The 22115-nt window shown below is 36.5% G+C and overlaps 1 protein-coding gene across 3 annotated transcripts in view; it reads right to left on the bottom strand.

The window, feature by feature from the left end:
- Dlg2 (discs large MAGUK scaffold protein 2) overlaps nt 1–22115 on the bottom strand; it is a 1876145-nt gene that overhangs the window by 1484387 nt on the left and 369643 nt on the right. For all 3 annotated transcript variants that reach the window (XM_037207364.1, XM_037206918.1, XM_037206903.1), the window contains one exon: nt 16936–17010. In XM_037207364.1, the coding sequence (XP_037063259.1) occupies nt 16936–17010 (75 nt within the window). The remainder of the gene's footprint in view (nt 1–16935; nt 17011–22115) is intronic.

Genomic DNA, 22115 nt, shown 5'->3' on the forward strand with positions numbered 1-22115 from the left:
TCCACTCACAGTCTTAAGTAGTAGCTCTGTATTCAGATGGTCACTATAAAGTATCCAGTCATGTACATCTCCTCATGTATTTTCATATATATTTATATATATAATTATTAATGTTTTGTGTTTAAATATCACCTTATAAAAATTATTTTATTAAAATAATCTTGCATTAAAAAGAGCTAGAAGAACAGAATTTGTCAAGTACTAATTGTGTGCCAAGAACTATGTTAAGAGATTTACATGATTATATCCATTTGAATGAAAATGTTTCCTTTCAAAAAACTACATAATAAATTAAAATGTAAGTAAGCAAAGCTTAAATATTAAGCAACTTGTCTAAGGTCAAATATGTGACAGGCATTTTAACTGTGACTCCAAAGTCAATGACTTTTAATATTTCACTTAAATGCCTTCTTAGAAAGCACTTTATATACAAAAGATAATTAATATATATATATTGAATAAATGAATAGTCTCAGTAGGATTACTGTCAACTCTATGTGGTTGAGTTATGGAAAGTTACAAAAGAAACAAATTCCTGCATATTCTTCAGTTCACAATACCTCTGTCTCTAAAAGTATCCCTTCAAGTTGATTTTAAGTGCCACCAGAAAATTGAAGATACACCAATAATTAGATTTGTTTTGTTGTTGTTGTTGTTGTTGTATTGGTTATTTTCCCCGCATCGGAACTTTCTTTAATTATTTTTTATATAATATATTTTGATCATGTTTTCTCCTCCCATATTCTTCCCACCTCCCTATCCAATCAACTTTATGTTCTCTTTCTCTTTCCAAAAAAATCAGAAAGACAAAAATCAAGACAATACCCATAAAAATACAAAAACCAAAATTAACAAGTATGACCAATAAAATAACAAAAAAAGTCCCAAAACAAAACAAAAAATATACATACACACCTACCATCAACAAGAAAATGCAGTTTGTTTTGTGTTGGCCAACTTCTTCTGGGCATAGGCCCTGGACTAGAGTGTGTGATAAATATACCCAATTTGACTCCATTGAAAAAAACTGACTTTCCCTTTGCCAGCAGGTATCAGCTTCTTGGTTAGGGGTGAGACCTTAGGTGCACTTGCCCTCATCGCCCTGGGAACCCATCTGGCTTGAACACGTACAGTCCTTGTGTGTGCTGCCACAGTCCCCGTGAGTTGATATGTGCATCAGTCCTGTTATACCTGGATCACACTGCTTCCTTAGAGTCATCTGTCACCTCTGGTTAGAGTCATTCGGCCTCCTCTTCTGTCCCTGTGCCTTGATGAGACAGTTTTGAGAAAGTCTACCCCATTTAGAACTGAGGGCTCCAAATTCTGCACATTGTCCAGCTTGTGCACCTCTCTATTGATCCCCATCTATGGAAAGAAGAAGCTTCTCTGATGTGGGTTAAGTGGTTGATCAAGACACTGATCTGTGCTCCCGCCCGGTGTGGTCACTAGGGATTCCTAGTAGAGGGGGTTTCTGTAGGGTTGGTGGGTGAAACAAAGGAATGGAGATGGGCTAGGAAAGACTGAGAGGTGCAGAGAGAAACATCTAGGGAGACCTCATATCCAGCTTTCTAACACACATAATCCTATCATTTCTAATCACCTGGATTTCCATAACTCTGACTGTGTTTTTCATTGTTGACTTATAACTTTGGCTCACTTGGAAATATTCTAGAATACACCAATCAAAATTAATTTAGTTTTATTTTTAGTATAACTGAATTAAAGTCATTTGTCTATGTGTTTGTTCTTTCCCCCAGTTCCTGAGTGCATGCACAGTTTTTGAAGAATCCAAAGCTAGTGGAACCCAAGACGAGAAACAGTAGTCACAGATGAGTGAGAAAACCAAGTTAGCTACTTCCTGTGAGTACTACAGTAGATAATCTGTGATATGAACTTATAGTAAAAGAAAATATAGATGAAGAAGATAAATTAATACTTTAATGAAAACAGAGCAACCGAGGAAATCTACCAAACATTGCAAAGCATGAATATTTATTAGCTCCCCCAAATGGACTGAATCATCAGAATATATAAAAATTTTCAATTAAGATAAAGAAGCACTTCATGATCATGAAGGAAATACCCATCGCAATTCTGTCTATGACCCATGTCTTTTTTCATCATGACTGTGCATTACTATCTGCATATATGTAAATTATCCAAAGGTCAGAAGACTTGACTTTTTTTAATGAAGCAGCTTGTTTCAATTAATTGACTATGGTGTATGGATAGTCTTCTTTTTAATAAGAACAACAAGAAGATCTAAATTGCAAAATGATCTAAGTCTTTTAGATCACAGTAAGTTAGCTTGAAATATGAACAAACAATGTAGAATAAAACAGGTATTCCATAATAAGAAGGCTGCATGTCTAAGTCTTTTGGTTTTCAAATATTGTTGTGTTTATTTCTATATGTAGTCTATTCAAAGCCCTGGATGATTATGCTTCCTTATTCTTCATTCTCTATTCACTGATTTTTTTTATTTTCATTCTTTACTAATATATCTATCATTAAACAAATGTTTAGCAAACTATGCCCCAAACATTCAGACATTGTGATAAGTTTTTTTAAGTAGTGAACAAAACCAAAAGTAGCTTTAAACAAAAATAATAAGCAATTTATTGTAAGGAGGAAAGAGAAACATATCCCAGGGGATATCTATGAAAAGTAGCTATCTCCAAAAAAGGTAATATTTACCTTAGAATGCATAAACAAACAGGAGCCAGTGTGTGAAGAAGAATGTTCTAGACACATGAGGCAGTGGTAGCAAAGATCCTTAGGCAGAAATTCTTGAAATCTTGAGAACTGAATTAGAGTTAGCACTCAGGGAAAGGCTGTCACTCCCTGAACTGGAGGAAACCAGTACTAGAAGACAGTATGAAATGCATGTGAGGGAGATGGAAAGTCATTTAAGGGTTTTAGTTAAAAGGGAAAGTCAGATGCTAAGAACTGTGTTTTTCAGACTTTGAGGTTTGTGCTTTGATGTGTGGGAAAAAGGGCACAAAAATAAATGGTTCTGGTTAAAAATGTTCTTGTTCGTAGCATAGGTAAGAAATGAACATGGAGATAGATTACTCTTACATCTGATGGGAATGGTGAATCGTGTGAGAAAGGGAAGCATTCAAAGAAATCTTCAGTTTCTGGTTTCAACCACTTGGTCAACAGTGAGGTAGAGAACTGAGAATATACACATTTCACAGTGAAGGCAGACAGAAGATCCCACAGACTTTGGACTGTCTTCTGAATTTCACAGTTTTCAATTTTAAGAAGGTCTGCCAAGCATTTTTCACAGGTTAAGCCTTAGGCTGCCCTTTCAGAAAAGAAAGGAAGGTTCAGTCACTTCACACAGGAGTCAGAGTATGGCAAAAGGGCACAACAAACACTCCTGATTCCTCCTGCAGGGCTCAAAGGAGGGTCTGGAAATAAAAAAGACCTCAACAGACAACTCATATTAATTCTAAAAGAACAGAAATTATTCACTGTTTAATTAAATTAAGCGATGATTGCCGTACCTATATTTCATTATATAAAACCACACTATAACAGGATGTATGCCTTTGTCCTGCTTTCCCCCAAAAAATGCCTCATTTTTGACATGTGCTTCATAAACTATTTTAAGTTTATTAACCACAGTTAAAAGCTAACTCGATCAGAAACAAAACACAAGTTTTGTATTCATCTCCATATGATTCAGTAAAATCAGACCAACCAGCCGTAGACAAGTAGATATAGGCATTGGCTTGTCTTGAAAGGAATGATCTTGAATACTCGTCCATCACGAAGAGGATCAGAAGCCTTGCTCTGTTTTCTGTTATAAATTGCACTGCAACCATTGGAGCAGAGCTTCTTGCAGCCCTTCTCTTTGAGGTCTCATGGTATTTGGTGAACTGTGATTGTTGTTTTGCTTTTCTTTATGCACAATAAATTATATAATTGTCTGACCTGATTCTATTTTTAACAGTTCCGTAATTCTTCGTGATCTTTATTGTGAATGTGATACAACATTAGATATTGAATATATTCTCTGTCCTTGAGGTCCACTTTGTGGTTGCAAGAAACTAGTAAACAGATTTAACAATTACAGCATTATGCCAAATGAGGTTAAGCCTGTGGATATGGTAAGATGGTGTATGAGAGCTGTATAATTGCTAACAGAACTCAAAGCAAAAAAGAGACCACACCATGTGGTGATTTGTCCTAACAGCACTGTCCATGGGTAAGAGAGGAGCAACCCTTTCTTCCACTCTGAGCACATCCCAGGAAGATGCATTTATTTCCTCTAGACATTTAATACTGCTGCTGTTCATTCTAATATTTCCACCATCTGGTCCCTTCCTTTCCTCACTTCTCCTCGCACTCTGAGTAGTCAAGCCCACACATTCCTACTTCCCATAGTAAATAGAAGTCATCCCACTCAGTCCTTCTCAGTCTCCCACTGAAACGTTACAACTGACTTTTATCTTCAAGCACCTATCTGTACCTAGCTGCATTTGCGTATTAGACACCAATCATCACACAGTCTTTAGCTCTCATTAACTCCCTCTTCTCAGGAGACATTTGCTATTAATTAGGCCTCATCTCTTATATATTTAACCTCTTCTGCTCAATACTGCACAACTCCTTTCAATAGAGAGAAAGCTTATATTATATTATATTATATATTATATAATATAACATATATATATGTACAATAATCATTTCTCACTTACTCTTTAGCACTACCTCTCTACTGAAACTGCAGCACCATGACACCCTTGGTAAGTCATCTGTTGTGTATGTGTCCTTTACTTAGTAGCTTTCTTGGCTTCATCAACTTTTAAATATGCTTGGCTTATATTCAAAAAACAAAATTCTTCTTGGTGTTCAACTTGCTATCTGTGCTTCTGTCTTCAAGGCTCTTCAAACTTTTGTCCAGAGTAGATTTTGTATTCCTCCCACTATAATCCTCCCACTGCTTCTCTAAGAAGGAACTTTCGCCAGACCCAGAATCCATCTGACAGCATACTTCCTCTTTCTAATTACTTGTGCAATCACTTCAGGGTTTGGAATATTTGTCCACAAATACACATTCGTTCACCTCTCTCATTTTCCATCACCAGATAACTACACTTCCCATCGCACTTCAACTATCTTTGCACATAGTTGGTTTTTTTTCTTTTTTAAATGATACCTTCTACCACCTATTTTTCCCATCTACCTCCTGTTCTTCACATAGTAGCCAGAACAATGACTTCAAAACTCTAGCAGAGCCATGTATCCTGAGGCACCGCGCCCTGCTCACTTTACCTGGAATACTTCAGTGAAATTCTGCACATATCTGGCCTGTGCCTTCTACTACTATCTCTCCTCCCTTGCTCCCTACTCATCTATTCGCTGCTCTCCATAGTGGCCTTCTGGTTTTCCAGAACTGTAACTTTCTGGAACAGGCCATTGTATATACTACTCATGCTTCCCATTTTCATCAGTCCATTTTCTTTCTCTGGTTGATTTACTTTTCAAATTTAAATTTAATTAGTACTTTGTTTAGATATCTTTCTATATATCATTTTCTTTTCAAATATGTCTTTATCTTCATAGTAATTACCCAATTTCTTATTTATCTTTACCAATACATTTATTTACTCTAGTCGTGCTTCTTCTGTGGGGGGAGGGACCATGTCCATTTCCTTGTAGCATTTGAATATAGTTTCTAGGACAGTGTCTTAGACACAGTAGGTATATTGTATATATGCACTGAATTAATTAAGGAGGAGAGATTGCTTTATGAATGAAGTGGAGAGAGGCAGAAATAATAAGTTATACATGTACAAACAAAGCAGAATATGTTGCTATGATGAACTAGTTAGCAAGAAATATCAAACTCCCACTCTTTCCAATGGCACATCTTCAAATAGATAGCTGTCAACAGAATGCTTTGCTATATCCTACAAGAGGCCATATATTTGTTGTGAGGGGCTTTCCTTAGCCACACACCTACCAAATACCGGTTCATGCTAACTATGGCAATTTCAGCTCATTCTGTCCACACAGAATAAAACCATGAATATCCCTAGTCTGGGAAAGGCAGGGAGAAAAGTGATGACTTTTATAGCTGCCCTAAAATCATGTGAGCTGTCTATATACTATCGACAACACATGCCTTCTTTAGAGGTGGAATAGCATTAACTATATTGTTTATTTGAATTGTTTATTTTGTCTTGGCAGCATGCGTTTAGAAAAAAAACTATCCATTTACAAATAAATGTTCAGAATCAGTTCTCTTACCAACAGAGGAAAACTAAGTATAAAGCTTCAAACAACTCTGAAAATCACATAAGAGGCGTGACAACTGTACTAGAACACAATTTGCATCGTCTCATTGACTCCATCCTGTTGACCCAAAGGGCTTAAGAAATTCCCCAAATTGTACAAGCAGTGGCAATGGAATTGTAGCCTCATTCTAAGCACCCACAAAATTCATGCTGCTTCTGGTGTGTACCAAATAGGACAGTCAGAAGTGAAACCCAAGAACTTTGACTGTTTGGCTTAGTGACAGAGAACTGTATTTCCCTTTCTAGTCCAGTTCCCACCCCAGATGCTATCCTGATGCACAAGGTGCAGGAATAAATGAAATTCTCTGCCAGTTTCTCACAGGTTTCCTTATGAACCTCAAGATTCCACACAGTCATAAAACTTCCATCTCTGTGTACTTTACAAAACTACTTTTGGACAAACATTGTGTACATGAAGTTTTAGCCCAGAATGCACTTTTATTTCCAGGCTATAAATAGAGTACAGCTTTTAATGAAAATGCTGACACTACCTAAAGAACAATGGTGTGGGACCACATCTATTGCAGGAGCAAACTGGTTCTGTGAACAACATCGTTTAAGAAAGGGCATTTATAGTATATATTTAATTAAAGCAGGGATATTAAATTATGCAAAATATTTGCTTCACCAAAATGCAATTTAAAGTAACCATCAAAATCAATTAGCATATTTATTTCCCATACATTGAGAGATTTATCCAATCCAGATACAAATAGTGTTAACTTCTTAATTAGGTGTTTGAATATACATGGGTCAGCAAGTAAAGGTATTCAAATATTTATATATAGCTTTCTGTATGGCTACAGTGAAGGAGTACCTAATAAAACCTGGATATTTCCATATACTTTGGGTTTTTGATTAGATGCATTTACTGCTCTTTTTGTTGGTGAAGGCAGAGAATCAGTCCATCAATTGAGCCTTGGAAGGGCTTTTATTTTTATGAGGAAAGCACAGGACCACATTACCTGCTGCCAACCAGGACCTCCTTAAAGCACTGGAGTGGTTAATGTTCCGTTTCAATGTCAAGCATCATTACAGGTTTAATACAGGCCAGAGTTTGTCTAAATATTTAGTACAATTCCAATGAGGCCTAGGGTAGGTAGAGGCTGCAAGAAGTGTGGCATTGACTCCTGCTCTGCCCTGGTCCTAGGAAGCTGCCTGTTGCTCGACCTGGCTTCCTGGAATAGCTTCACTTGTCTGGATTACCTGAGGCTAAATCTAATGAGGCAAATCAGAACACAATCCAAAGGGCAGCACAGATTGTCAGACAAGGAAACAGGTCCCAGGAAGTTAGGTGAGAAGCTTCCATGTTGGTTTTGTACAGCTCAGGTAGGTATTTAACATCACCTAACTTTGACCTTTTCCAAATTTATGATTTAGGTACAAAAATATCACAAAGGTATATTCTTCATAAAAGTGTATGATAATTATTACCAAGAGTATATTCCCTTTCTTTTGTCCTATGCCTTTATAATTTCAACTTTCAGTTTATTCATTAGAAGAATTCTCATTCATGTCTCCTTATCTCTAGCTGTTCTATGCATAGTCATGAATATGCAAATAAAAAGCTCTCCACAGTGTCTGTGTTTATTCTATGGTGATCTTACACCACCAATACAAAAGAAGATGACAGTTAGAGAGGCATGTGGAATGTTCTTAAGACACAGATGAACTTTACACCGGCAAAATGTTCCCTTCCCCTTACATTGTGCTGGGCACTCCATAGCCAAACCAACCATGTTTCTAGACACTCTTTTAACAAACAAGGGTAGAAATTACTCTTCCAAGATACTTTTCTGGAACTTAAGTTGCCAACACAAATACAACAATGGTTCATAGTTCAGAAAAAGCTTTCATTGTTATAGAAGTTGTAAAAAAAAAGCTATTTTTAAGTTAACCCCTTTACATTTTCAAACTTTATACGTTCAGTTACACCCTAGACTCTCTGAGATAAACTAAGAGTAGACTAATTCATCAGATTTCATTGCTCTGGAATCTTTGAGAGTCAGTAGACCTTAAACTATAACCACCTTGAGAGATCTTCATTGCTGATAATCTCACAATAAAACAAAATTACCCTATAGTGTGAACTTGCTGTCTACCAGGAACTGAGTTAGATGTATTCACGTTATCTCTAATTTTGAGATAAAAGTCTTGAAAATGAAATATATATTAGATGCTATACTTATGTGATAAGAGGAAAGGGAAGCAGAAAGTATGATACATTTGTTCCAAGGCATAAAGCTCATGAAAGACTTCAACCAGTCTTCTTTGAGTCCAAAAGTCATTCTCTTACAACACATTCTTCTTTAGTAATGGGTAAAAGGCTCAGTTGGGCAAATATTAACCCCCATTACAAATCCCTTGTAATGTCAACACATATCAGTAACTGCTAATAGTAAGTGACAGTATCCACCAAAGAAAACCTTGCACACACCATCAGGGTCCTGTTCTAACAACATTTGTCTACCCCCCAAGATCAATGTCGGCTGAAGCACAAATTCAATCAAGTACCCCAGCTATACAGAATGGATAAGAGAAGAATTCACTTCCCTGAGAGTGTGTGTATGTCTGAATAACACTGGCCATCTGTCAGAATTAACTAGAGAGTTTAAATGCTTTAGCCGTCCTGCAAATAGAGCATTGTGTACATGTAGAACAGTTTTTCTTAAACTTGAATGATGGTATCCGTAACTTCATTTAGAAAACACAACAGTAATTCTGATGTCTTCTTCAGAAAGTTTTGTTTATAATTTTAGCTTTGACTGTGTTGCCTCATGATCATTGTTGATGAACATTAAGATATATGGCAGTAATATGTAATCCCTACCACTAAAAACTTGAAGAGCTTGTACTTGATTTTTAATACCTTGTTCCTTTCTCACTGCTGGTTTCCATTTTCATGTCTTCTAATAAAATAGGTTTTACTGATGCCCACCTATGAATTTCTGTGTATTTGCTCTAGTAATCTTGATCATATAATGGGTTAGGTAAAAAGATATCCATGCTTATTAAAGGTGTGCACAAATGTGGTTAGAAATGTATTATGGATCATTCATGGTCACATGCATGTGCCTAAAAAATTAAGCAGACCATACAGTAAATACACCCATCACGGAAAAACAGAGTGTTGCTATAAGGATATGAGTTCTGAAGTCAAATGGAATTGTTAAAATCATCTTCTTCACAATGATTCTCTGCTTATGCCACATGGAAGAATAGACATAATATACAGATATTTATACTTAGCAGATTTTCAACAAGAGTTCAAAGACAATCCAGTGAGGGCTGAATAGATTTTTTTCAACAGTAAAAACTATAAAACTTAGATATTTGCACATGCAATAAAAAAAAACTGAGCCTCAGATCAGAGAGAAAAATTTGAGTTAAAATTATAAAATATTGAGAAGAAAATATAAAAGCAAGTCTTTGTGACCTTGAGTTACATATAGGCTTCATTTAAATGATGCATTTTGAAAGATATGTTAGGCTTCATCAATATTTAAAAATTCTTAGTTCAGATAACAGTACAAATAAGTGATCAAAGAATTAAGAGATTGAAGAGAAAATATTACAGTCATAAAACTGCAAGGATAATGTCCAGAACATAGAAGGACTTTTATGACTCAATAATTTAAAATAATTAGATATGGAGAAAAGCGTTTGTATAGACATTTCTACAAGATTAAACAAATGGCTGGTAAGTCCATTAAAAGATATTCAACACTGTTAATTATTAGGTAAATGCAAACCAAGTCCAAAATAAATACCTTTTTAGACCGATTGTGTCTACAATAAAATGGTACACCAATAACAAGAACTGAAAGAATGTATAGAAAACAAAACACTCATTTTGTTCACGAGACTATAAAATTACACAACTCTATTTTAAAGCTTGGAAGTTCTTCATAATATTAAACATAGAGTCACAATATGACCCAGAAATAATCATTTTGTATATATTCAATAAAACTAAAAACACATGATCACATAAAAACTCACACAAGAATATTCATGTTATTATTTATGATATCCCAAAACACAAGCAATTCTTTTGCCTATAAGCTGGTAAATGGATTAACAAGAAGTATTATAACCAAATAGTGACAATTATCTGCCAACAAGTAATAATGGATACACATGTGATAACATAAGAACCCTGAAAATACACCAAAGTCAAAGCAGCCAGTTACAGAAGACTGAATATCACACAAGTCAAACCAGTAAGTGTCTAGAATAGGTAAGTCTGGAAGGGAAAAATATATATTCATGGTGAATAGGAGAGGGGGGGAACAAGCAGTACCTACTGCAGAGTGTAGAGTTTCCTTCAGGGTCTTAAAAATGTTCTAAAATGCATTGTGGTGAAATTTGTATAATTATGTGAATGAACTAAAGAATATCACTTAATTTTGCTTTTAAATGGGTGAACTACATGGTCTATAGTAATATGAAGAAAATAAAGAATACTAAAATATAATAATAACAAGTACACAAAATGCCCTAAACACTGTAACTGTTATACCCTAGACTATCTGAGATAAACTGAGAAAGTCACTTTTAAAAACACACAGGAAGCCGGGCTGTGGTGGCGCACACCTTTAATCCCAGCACTCGGGAGGCAGAGCCAGGCAGATCTCTGTGAGTTCGAGGCCAGCCTGGGCTACCAAGTGAGTTCCAGGAAAGGCGCAAAGCTACACAGAGAAACCCTGTCTCGAAAAACCAAAAAAAATAAAATAAAAAAAATAAAAATAAAAACAAAATCACATTCTTCTTGTATTTTATCAAATATTTGTAGGATGGCAAAGGGAAACATTTGGAAAAGATTGTGAGGTCCCAAACAGTCAAGTTGTTTAAGAGGAGAATTAGAAGTAAAATATTTAAGCACATAGAGAGGAAGCTTGGGATGCTGAACTCCAACTGTATTGAGCTTAGTTTTAGGGCGGCCCGCCTTTGGTTTCGTCCTGGATGATGACCAACCCACCACTTAGCTTCAGATCTTGACACCTCTGGATTTGTTTGCTTCCTATTGGCTTGTATGTCTACTCTTCTACTTGGTAGTTTTTATGTGTGTTTTCCAGGAATGTCTTTTCATGAACCAATCCCCATGGAACAATGCCCCTCTCCAGAAATGCCACTGGGCTTCCTTTCTGGGCATGTTTCAAAGATCAATGTAACAGAAACTTTTTATGTGAGTACTTCAGCTCTCACTAGTCTTTTAAAGCCAGGGAAAAAAAACTACTATAAATCTAAATTGCTATGATGGATGGGACAGAAGGAAAGTAGAACTACCTATGTATCAATGCTATCTTCCCCCTATTTTCATGATGTCCATCCTATGACTAGAGCAAAATCGACACCAGAGCCATCCAAAGAGCTCCTATTTGTTAAAGTGTATTGGGCTTTTTTCCTGAGATAATTCCCCTTGAGATTTTCTTCCAAACCCATGACTACTGTGCACATGGCCAGATAAACTCCAGTCCCAGTGCCCACCAATTTGAGGTACTGTACACTTCAATTTTCTGCAATTTTCTTAAAATTATGATCATCTGATAATGGCCTAACTTTTCATTCCATAAAGAGACTGTTCATAGTATGAAATCTGTGCCCTAAAAAAATAAAAATTGTGCCATCTTTAGAAAGGCAATATTCATTAGAGCCATCATAGGTCCAATTTCCCAGCAGAAGAGTTAGCCAGTCGTTCTGTCCTTATGGGAACTCTGGAAATTCCCAGAGAACAGACACAATGGTATTAAGATGGCTATGTGTTTCTGAGTGCCATGGTCTGGGTGTTTAAGCTCTATGCAAAGTTAAGGAACAGCAGGTATGTTGAAAATAAAATCAACAGTGTGGAAGAGGAAAATTTATAGCTCTTTTGTTATATAATGAGTCACCAAGTATATGTATTATGGACACTTGTTTCCTGTCATCTACTGAGAAATCTAAGGATCTGTTTTAACTCATAACAGGTGAATAACCAATATTTGATGCACTCAGAGTGCAATACTCTAGTTTTCAGATATTTACATTAACTTAAAAATATTTCACAGATTTAGTGCAATTAGCATGCAGAATATAGAACAATGTATAGATGTGGTGCTATCTTTGATAAGTTCCACAGTAGCAGGGACCTTATTTTCAATCTATCTTTTAAAAATGCTTCTCAGCATTATTTTTAAAGTTCTAATAACCAACAAAAATGTGTAGAGATGCAATTATAATAATCTGATCCTGAATAGTTAGTAATTTTTTCATGTGTCAAAGTATATCCATCTCTGAGTAACAGCTAGGTAAAGTCAAGTAACCAAAGATTTGACTAAGGGTATTCCTCAGTAAAATCAAGTATCTGTGCAGGCTATACCCTCACCAAGCAGTGCAAAGAAATACCATAAAATGGCACCCAACCTCCCTGCAATTGGTTAAGTTCACGCTTCTTGATTGTCACATGTCAAGAGCTAATTCCTAGCCAAGTTCAGTTTTGGGATATCTACCTATCTTTGCCTGAGTCCCAGAAGACAACTGTATAAAAGTAGCAAAGAATCATAACTCCTGACATCTTACTCATGGCCATGCAAACCAATGAGGTGTTCTACTCAGTTAAAGTTAAGTGTGGGGTAGGAAAGGGTATAGTTCTAGTGCCCACTGTAGCCATACAATTAGAGGTAAATTGCATGCTCCTCACTAAGGAGCACATTTGTAGTTATTCCAGAAGTATAATAACACCTGTGTATCTGTACAATGACTGGGACAAAAAAAAATTTCTTAAGCTTCCACCCCAATCTAAAAATTATAGTCTGGACTAAGAGGAAAGTCATTAGAAAGAACCATCTCAGGCCGTCTAATATATAGATGTGGAGTACAAAAACAATAAAAATATTAAATAAAAAGATAGAATGTCCAGACAGGGGTTGGATAGTTATAGAAGCATCTTCAATGCAGTCTGTAGCTGGTGAGGACCTTTGCAAGTCCATTTGGATATAGAAGATGAATGATAAATGATCTGGGTTGAAAATGAACCTGAGGCAAATGTACACACGAAGACAGAGACGTTTCCACACAAGGTAGGAAGTCCCAATTATAATCACTGTGGAGTAGAACACCAACAAACAACACCAGGACCATGGAAAGGAACGGAGAAGAGAATCAACTGCTCAAAAACTCAGGAAGATTAGATAGAGAATATTCATTTATTATGTAAGAATGGACTAATTTATTTATAACCTGGTTCAGTCTCAGAGGACTTGAGACAGTTGAGACATTTTCATGAAAACATGAAGTTATGAATTTTACTTTTTCCTGAGAGATAACAAAATGAAAATTAATGCTGAAACAGTTTTACCTACTTGCAGATTTTGTTATATAACTGTATAAGCTAATGTAATAGTTAACTACTCATATTTTTCACTTTCTGTCATGAAATACGTCATGGTGAAATTCATCTTTGGTGACTCTTTTATACATCCAGCTTTTTCAAAGAAGCAGATCAGTGGAATTAATGGACTATTATAAAATTTTAAGTTCCAATGTTCTAGAAATTTCTGTCTGAGACTGTTCATTGTATTAGCTTTAGTGAACAGGGTTGGAGACTCAATAATATAATCTCTTTCTTTTGACTGCAAAATCAAAAACTCGTAAGAAATAAATAAAGCCGCCGGGCGGTGGTGGCGCACGCCTTTAATCCCAGCACTCGGGAGGCAGAGGCAGGAGGATCTCTGTGAGTTCGAGGCCAGCCTAGGCTACCAAGTGAGTTCCAGGAAAGGTGTAAAGCTACACAGAGAAACCCTGTCTCGAAAAACCAAAAAAAAGAAGAAAAAAAAAAAAGAAAGAAAGAAAGCCAATAATTTATGAGGGAAAAGTAATTTAATGACTATTTATTAATCATTAGGAACTTTTCACAGAGTCAGATTTCTGAGTAAGTAAAACCTTAGATTGGCCAGTTCCAAGATTCTTAGCAACTAAAGTTCACAAAGCACTTCCTGAAGTCTCATGATTTGTGTGAATCAACAGTAATGCCCACCCATCTTGTATCTCCTTAGAACAAATTGCAGATTCTCAGAAGCAAAAATCCATCTATCTCCGCTGATATTAGTATCTACCAGGGAAATCAGTTAGTAGTGGGTAAAGCAAGCTTAAACAGTCTAAGCACGGCCACTAGAAGGCTACCTCTGTGGTTGGAGAAGTTACCTGCAGAGAAATAAATAAATTGTTATGCACTGCATCGGTCTTCCAGGAGGTATCTTCCCCACTAGGGGATATGATTACCTTTAATTAATGATAGAGGAAATTTATGAAGTCATCAGCTCCTAATCCCAAAACAGAAGACACATTGAGTTTCTGAGGCTTTCCTCTGACCACAGGTGAGAACTAGATTTTTAGTGTCAGCATGACTGGCTCATGATATACAAGAAGAGTCTTAAACTTTGCTCAACCTTGGTTCAGGAAGGAGGGGCTTGGACCTGCCTCAACTAAATGTACCAGGCTCTGCTGACTCCCCAGGGGAAACATTGCCTTGGAGGAGGTGGGAATGCGGGGTTGGTTGGGGGGGGGAAACTGGGGGTGGGAGAAGGGAGGACAGGGGAATCCATTGTTGATATGTAAAATGAATAGAAAATCTCTTAATAAAAAAAAGAAGGGTCTTAAAATGTAGTCATCTACTTATTTCTTCAGTTCCTATAATAAAAAGATCTTGATTGTAATCCTCTAGCTCCTAAGAGTACTGATAAAGAAGAAAAAACTATTTCCAGTAACTCCATAGACCATATTCTAACAATGCACTGCCAGGGTTCCTTTACTTTGGACTTTAGGTCAAAATTGTTATTGGTATTACACATGGCTATATCTGGTAGAACAGGAACAATACTTTATTTATGATTATAAGAAAAGGGAAATTAATTCATGATGATATCACCAGAAATTTGCATAAGTGGGTGAATTGCTAAATTTTGTCTAATTTAAAGATAAATTTCTCAAAACTCTGTGAAATGAAAAGTACAAATGGACCCATCTAAAATCAAATACTGCTGAGTTTAATAATAATCAAAATATAACAGACCAATAACCCTGTAGAGAAATCATCTGTAAGTTATTTTGATTCCAGAATGGAAACTTGACCCTAAATAGTCAGATAGCAGCATTATTTCTCTATGTAAAGAAATCTTTGAGTGACAAAAAAAGCTTACCAAAGCCCACATTCAAATATAGCACTTACCAAGAAACCAACATACTAAAGATTCAGCTCAGAGCCTCAGTCATCAGGGACCCTCCCATGAAAAAGGATTTAGTTAGGAATTTGTGCACCAGGACCCTGAAGAGCATGTAGCCTCTTTGAATAAACAGATGTATGAAACATTAGTTGTAAGATAATATCATTGGGGACACAATAAGATGGGTGACTGATGAAGAACTAAAATTATTAAAACTCATCTTCCCACTGGCAGCAGCAGAGTCCCTGTGCACAAGCTCCCCTCTGGCCATCTGCTCACAAAAATGTGACATTTTTATTCTTTAAGTCTTTGGCAAGTCTAGGCTGCTTCTGCACAGCAGGAATCCCTCCAAAATTTAGCTTTATCATCTCCTTGAATAAAGGTGATCCCATCTTGCCTTCCTTCCACATACATTCAAATCCAAGGAAGGAAGCTGTGTCCTTTACAGGATCTGAACATAAAGTAGCCTTCTCTGGGCCTACTGCCTTTACCACATAGCATAAGCCACACCATGGCAGCCCAGTGGCCCCTTTCAGCAGCTTGTACCTTGACAGCAGATGCAGGTGTTTAAGAGGCACCACACATTACTTCCAGACTACCTGCAGGGAGGGTCAAATGAGAGAAGTGCCCCAAAGTAGCTTTCAGATTTCTTGTCCCCATCACACGTATTATTTCATTTCAGGCAGTCTGTCAGTTATAGCAAAGATAATTCCCAGAGGCACCACTGTCATCTCTATCAGGCAATGCACGTGCAAGAGAATATCGTACAAATCCGTCCCTTTCTTTTATTCACTTCACTGCACAGTGTAATAGAGCAAGCACATGAAAAGGAGAGGTAGGGTATCTGGCATCTCTTGCTAGCTCTACGATTGATGTGCTATTCTTACTCCCTGTGTGGTTAAGTCTTCAATCTGCAACCCAAGGATAATAACATAGTACCTGTTTATTTCAAAGGCATTTGGATAATTCTCGGATAGAAGAGTCCACACAAATGCAGAGTCTATTATTATGCCAGGAAGACTTGGAAATTGCAAGTCCATTTACTCATCACGATTAAGCAGTCAACAAAACAATGATAAAGTAAAAGCATCTTCTCGAAGGCATCTCAAAATCAAATACTGCTGAATGTGCAGCTATTTAGAAAAACACATGTGCAAATATATTCATTTTAATGACCATGCAAATATAACTCATCAATATCTCATTTAGGGAAGTACTTTGCAAGGTTTCCTGACTCAAAAACAAATAAATAGATTCCCTAATCATGGTGACTTTTTATAATGCACTTCTTTCTGAAAATTTTTCCTACCAAAATGTTTGCTCTACTCTAGGCTTTTAGACCATGTTCTACCTCATTCCAGGAAGGTTATTCCAGAATAAAGCATTATTTCTCCTTTAATCTAATCAGTCTTGAAGTAACTTACGGTACAATGATGGACAGGCATCCATGCAGGAGCTTCCACTGAACAGTTCTGGGCTGGGCATTTGCCTTGGTTTTGCTGGAAATAATTAAAAATTGTGTTATTTTGAATATATTACATATACCAGCATACATTAGTTGGCACATTTATTATCATTAGGCAGATTACCATAGTTAGAAGTATTGCAGAAACTTCTGGGGACGATCTTTGGTGCAGTCTTACAGAAAGTGACATTTATATTTCTACTCTTAGCAAGGCATAAAGAATTATCCTGTGTTTTATTTCATTACTCTGGAGTCTAGGAATTTGGCACCATACTTACTTAGCAGCTGCCATTCTAGATCCCAACAGGAACCCTAGGAACACAGCCCTACTCCAGACACAGAATCACTCCACTCTCTTCAGGTCAACATTTTACAAGCTCTGTACCCTATGTCTTTGGAGTGGAGGCAGAGAAAGACTTATCTGCACCATCTCCTAAGCAGATGCTAGTGGTGAGATTCTCTCCAAAGTGTTTCTCAGAACTCCAGAATTTAGAGTTGAAAAATATAGATTATAAAGGCCTTTCTTGCCTTATCAGAGACAGAAGTGAAGAGAAATGAGATGATTTGCTCAAAGAACCAGCAGCCTGAAATTCTAAACCATTTCCAAGACTGTCTTTCCTGTTTAAGTAATTCATCTCTAATTAAAATCTTGATATTTTCATCCTGTAAACTGAAGTTCTAATTGGCCTTTTAGGAAGAAATAAAGTGCCCCTTTAACTGACACTACTATTTCATCTCTGTAATAATGATTAGTCCTAAGGGGAGTGAGGTTCTAATAAAGCATCTTGTATTTCTCTCATTGTATATTCAATAGTGAGGACAGAGGCATCCTGTGATATTAGTAACTATCATTAAAACCACAGATATGATTTATTAAGCCACTTAGTTTCCATGGGTTGGTATGGACCTATTAGATAATTATTAGTAACCACATTGAATAAAATGAATACCAATAGAGATTATGATGTGATTATACAGGGGAGACATCAGAGGCAAAAAAGAGCTAAGCAACTTACCCAAGCCTCATCCAGCTATGAAAGAGCACAACTTGGACACTACTAAGAATCTGGCTGACTGTTGTCCACATATACTCTTTTTACAGGAAGCTGGTTCTATTGTTTTTATTTTCTATCTGTTCCATTAGACTAAAGAAATGTTATCTTAAATATGATTTCATCTCATCAACAACTCTAATAATCCTGATATAACAATGTAATTCTGCATTACCAATTTCTATGTTCTTATAATGGAAATATTTGGGCATTTTTGTTTCACTAATATAAAAAAAAAATTCCAAGAACTCTTTATTGAGGTGATTTACTTTTAAGGTGGCAGTAAGCTCTGAAATTCTGTATGAGTGATTTTGGATAAAGTCACTGTAAAAATAAATTCATACCATCAATCTCTATGTTCAGCTATGTTCAGTTTTCTTACTTAAATCAAAACATGACATGTAGAACTAACATGGCCCACAAGGCACACTGTTCAATTATGAGATGACCACACTATCATGCTAAGCTTGGCCATGTGCCTGTTGTCATGAGATGTACTTTGTAATCAAGTGTGTAAAACAAGGTTATTATCATGACAAATTAGCAGGAACATTATCAATGATGAATACTGATTCTCTTCAGATCATACCACAACATACAAGGACAGATGTTAAATACCAACCTTTTTTATATTTTGATTTGTGATAAATTAGTATATATATATATATATATATATATATATATATATATATATATATATACTTTTTAAAAGGAAGTTTTATTGATTCTTTGATGATTAATAAATTGCAATGTATTTTGATCATATTTACTATCCTTTTGCCTAACTCCTTACAGACCCATCTCTACCTCCCTATCCACCCAACTCATGTTCTCTTGGGATTTTATTGGGGGGGGGGTAGTGGGAGGGTAGTGGTTGTGGTAGTTGTAGTTTGCTTTTTAAACACATCAAGTCCAGTTGTTGTTTCCACAATGCTCTTAGCTTATGTGGCCATCCACTGGAATGAGGCCAGCCTGTCTCTTCTTCAAGCAGCTGCCTGGTAGAAGAAGGATGAAACTTTGTCCCCAGCTCTCCCGGCTCCATGGGGGGGGGGGGAATTTGTCTGGCTAGAAACTGAACAGCTCTTGTGCATGCTGTTAAATGTCTCTGAATTCATAAGTGCAAATTCCCTGATGTATCCAAAAGATACTGCCACCTTTGAGTCCTCCACCAGCTCTGGCTCATAAATCCGCTGAACTCCTCTCCTGAGACGATTCCAAGACATTGGGGAGAAGGGCGTGATAGCTTGGTTTTTATACACATTTTGTACATCTTTATGAAGTGTATGGCAAAAAGGGAAATCCAGTAAGTATGTGCGTTGTATGAGCAATGTAATTACTCAAAAAACATGATAGATACAAAAATAAAATGTATTTTTACTACAGCACACAATGAAGAAAGCTGGCATATCTCTCTTATCCTGTTATCTGACACTCAACTTTCTCCCCTAATGTTCTAACCAAACATTTCAGCCCAGATAAAAGGCTTACTAGAGATGGTATGTGATCATAAAACCTATTTAGCTCATAATTATGTGGCCAGCACAGAATAAGACAGGAAGAAAAGTTGGACCTTGTACTTCAGTATAATAGTATACCACTCCCACTAACCTATAATCTGTGGAGCATTGGAAAGGCCATTTTAACACTTTTAACCTAAGTTTTCTGACCTGTAAGATGAAGGAATCTATTGAACACAAGGGAGGAGAGAGCGTTGCGTTAGCTAATGGATCTTTTCCAAACCCATTCCTCCAATAATGTAACACAGTTCTTCTACCAAAGAGTGCACTCTTTACTGAGCGCTCTTGTCATTCAGGTCTAGTGAAGGGTTATCTACAAGTCTGACTGAATACCAACAGGACATTTCCCCCTAGGTTTGAGTAATTTAAAAAAAAAAAAAAAAAAAAAAAAAAAAAAAAAGAATGACTGTAGACCAGATGGTGTAAACAGCCTTATACTTATATGGTTAGTTAAAACCCAGTCCATGTTCTAGCTATCACTTCGCTGGGCCTTCAAAGGAAACAGATATGACATGGACTAGGGGAACTGCCACCAGATGTGGAAAGAGAAAGGAATTATAGAGAATTTTCTCAAAGTCTTCATTCTCCATGAGAATCTTTTTCTATACTTAATATACACACTATGGAATGCCACATTATGGAGTATTTCCTACTTTCCAGATCCCTGGCCCCTTAGAATCAATATGAATAGTAGAAGAAAGGATATCCTCCCACTAGCTTAATTGGTAAGCCAAAAGTAGATAATGTTGTTAGTCCTTCAAGAGCCTGACTAGCTCTGCAAACAAAGATTTGAGGTCAAAGTTAATGACAAATTCTCCTGCAAATGAACTTGCCTCTTCCCTTTCATTCATTTACCTCCAATGTTTAAAGCTGTAGATTGAGATGCAGGGATCAGCAATACTGACCTTGAACAACAGGCCTTGAGGAAAAAACTATCAATAAGTTTTGGCATTTCATAGTAGAACAGGTTGATGTAGGTTGAGGTCTCCAAGTCTCTGTTCTTTGTTTATATTTTTCTGATTTTAACATTTATCATATACCTTCCTATCATATCCTAGTCAATGGAGACACTAAACAACACACACAATTTTCAGGGAAATAACAAAGAATCTGTATCAAGACTCCACCCTTTTTGTGATGAGCATATATTAATATTGGATAATTAGTAGCAACGGGAGACATTCCCTAGAGAAGTAGAGTTTTCATGTCTCATAAAGTGGAAATCAATGGTCTTCTATCTAAGGCTAAGTATAATCATCTCAGGTTTAGGGCAATATACTGGATCTGGCTTCCATCTTAGAAGTTTAAACAATAAGGCAATAAGGTAAGTTGGTACTGCAACAGAAAGCAACCCACAAGTCCACTGTTCATTAAGGTAGACCATCCAATTCATTATGGAGGCATTGTGTCTGCTAATATAACCCTTTATCTAAGACAGAGTGCTGCAAAAATGTATAGCTAAAAGAAATGCATCAATAACATTGTAGATCTAGTCAAAGAAACTCAGAGGAGAAAGCTTCTGAAAGAACACAAGGGCCTGTAAGAGAAAATATCTCTAGTCAGATGCTTTGTAAGATAATAACTAATAACCCAGTGGTAAACAGTGGAGGAGGAGAAAATGGAATTTAAAAGTCATTTTCCCAACACCAATGTCTGATTTGAAGATTCCACAGTGGAAATTTTTCATCTGGAAAGTATTTGGAATTTTGACAATGTTTGGGATTGACTTTTTTTTTTTTTTTTTTTTTTTTTTTTTTTTGGACAGGGTTTCTCTGTGTAGCCCTGTCTGTCCTGGAACTCAGACCAGGCTGGCCTCAAACTCAGAGATCCACCTACCTCTCTCTCCTGAGTGCTGGGACTAAAGGTGTGAGCCACCAAAATCAGCAGGACTGGACAATTTTAAAAACTGAATTGAGTAGATATGTGATTTTACATGATTATGAGATCTTTATTTCTTTTAAGTGATTATAAAGTCATATAACTGTTCAAGTTTTCAGTTACAGAGCAAGGTAGGGACCACTGACATTTAGCCATTAAAAGCAAACAATGTGGAGCCTGCAATAAAATGAGTCTAACTACTGTACTCTTGAGCCTGTTGCCTCGTCTGTCTAGTCTAGTCTCGTGTCTTATTTAGAAATGTAAAGAATAAGCTTGATTAATATGCTTTCCTTTCAGTTTTGGCCCCAGTTACACATGTTTCTTATTATTCTTTCCTGGTCTTGTTGTGTTTTTGCTTTGCTTTTATTTTCTTGCATTTTGAAAGATTTTTTAAAGAGGTTGGCTTAATTCGTTTCTGCAGAAACAATTACTAAGACAGAAATCATGCTTTGGGTCCTTCTGTATAGGATACTGAGAACAAGAACCATTCAGTGGGCAGGGATCAGGGCACCGAGTCTCCTCATACTCCCCTTGAGACTCTAGGAAGGCAATAGACAAGGCTAGCAGAGGTATAGTTTGTGACTAATTAATACAAATAAAGGCTTAACATGATACATTAAAATCATGTTTTAAGATAATTTTTGTGGATGAGGGGTGAAGACTACATGTACCTGTGGGTTTATGGGCAAATA

The sequence above is a fragment of the Peromyscus leucopus genome, chromosome 1 (genome assembly GCF_004664715.2).
Source record: "Peromyscus leucopus breed LL Stock chromosome 1, UCI_PerLeu_2.1, whole genome shotgun sequence".
Classification (NCBI taxonomy): Eukaryota; Metazoa; Chordata; class Mammalia; order Rodentia; family Cricetidae; genus Peromyscus; species Peromyscus leucopus.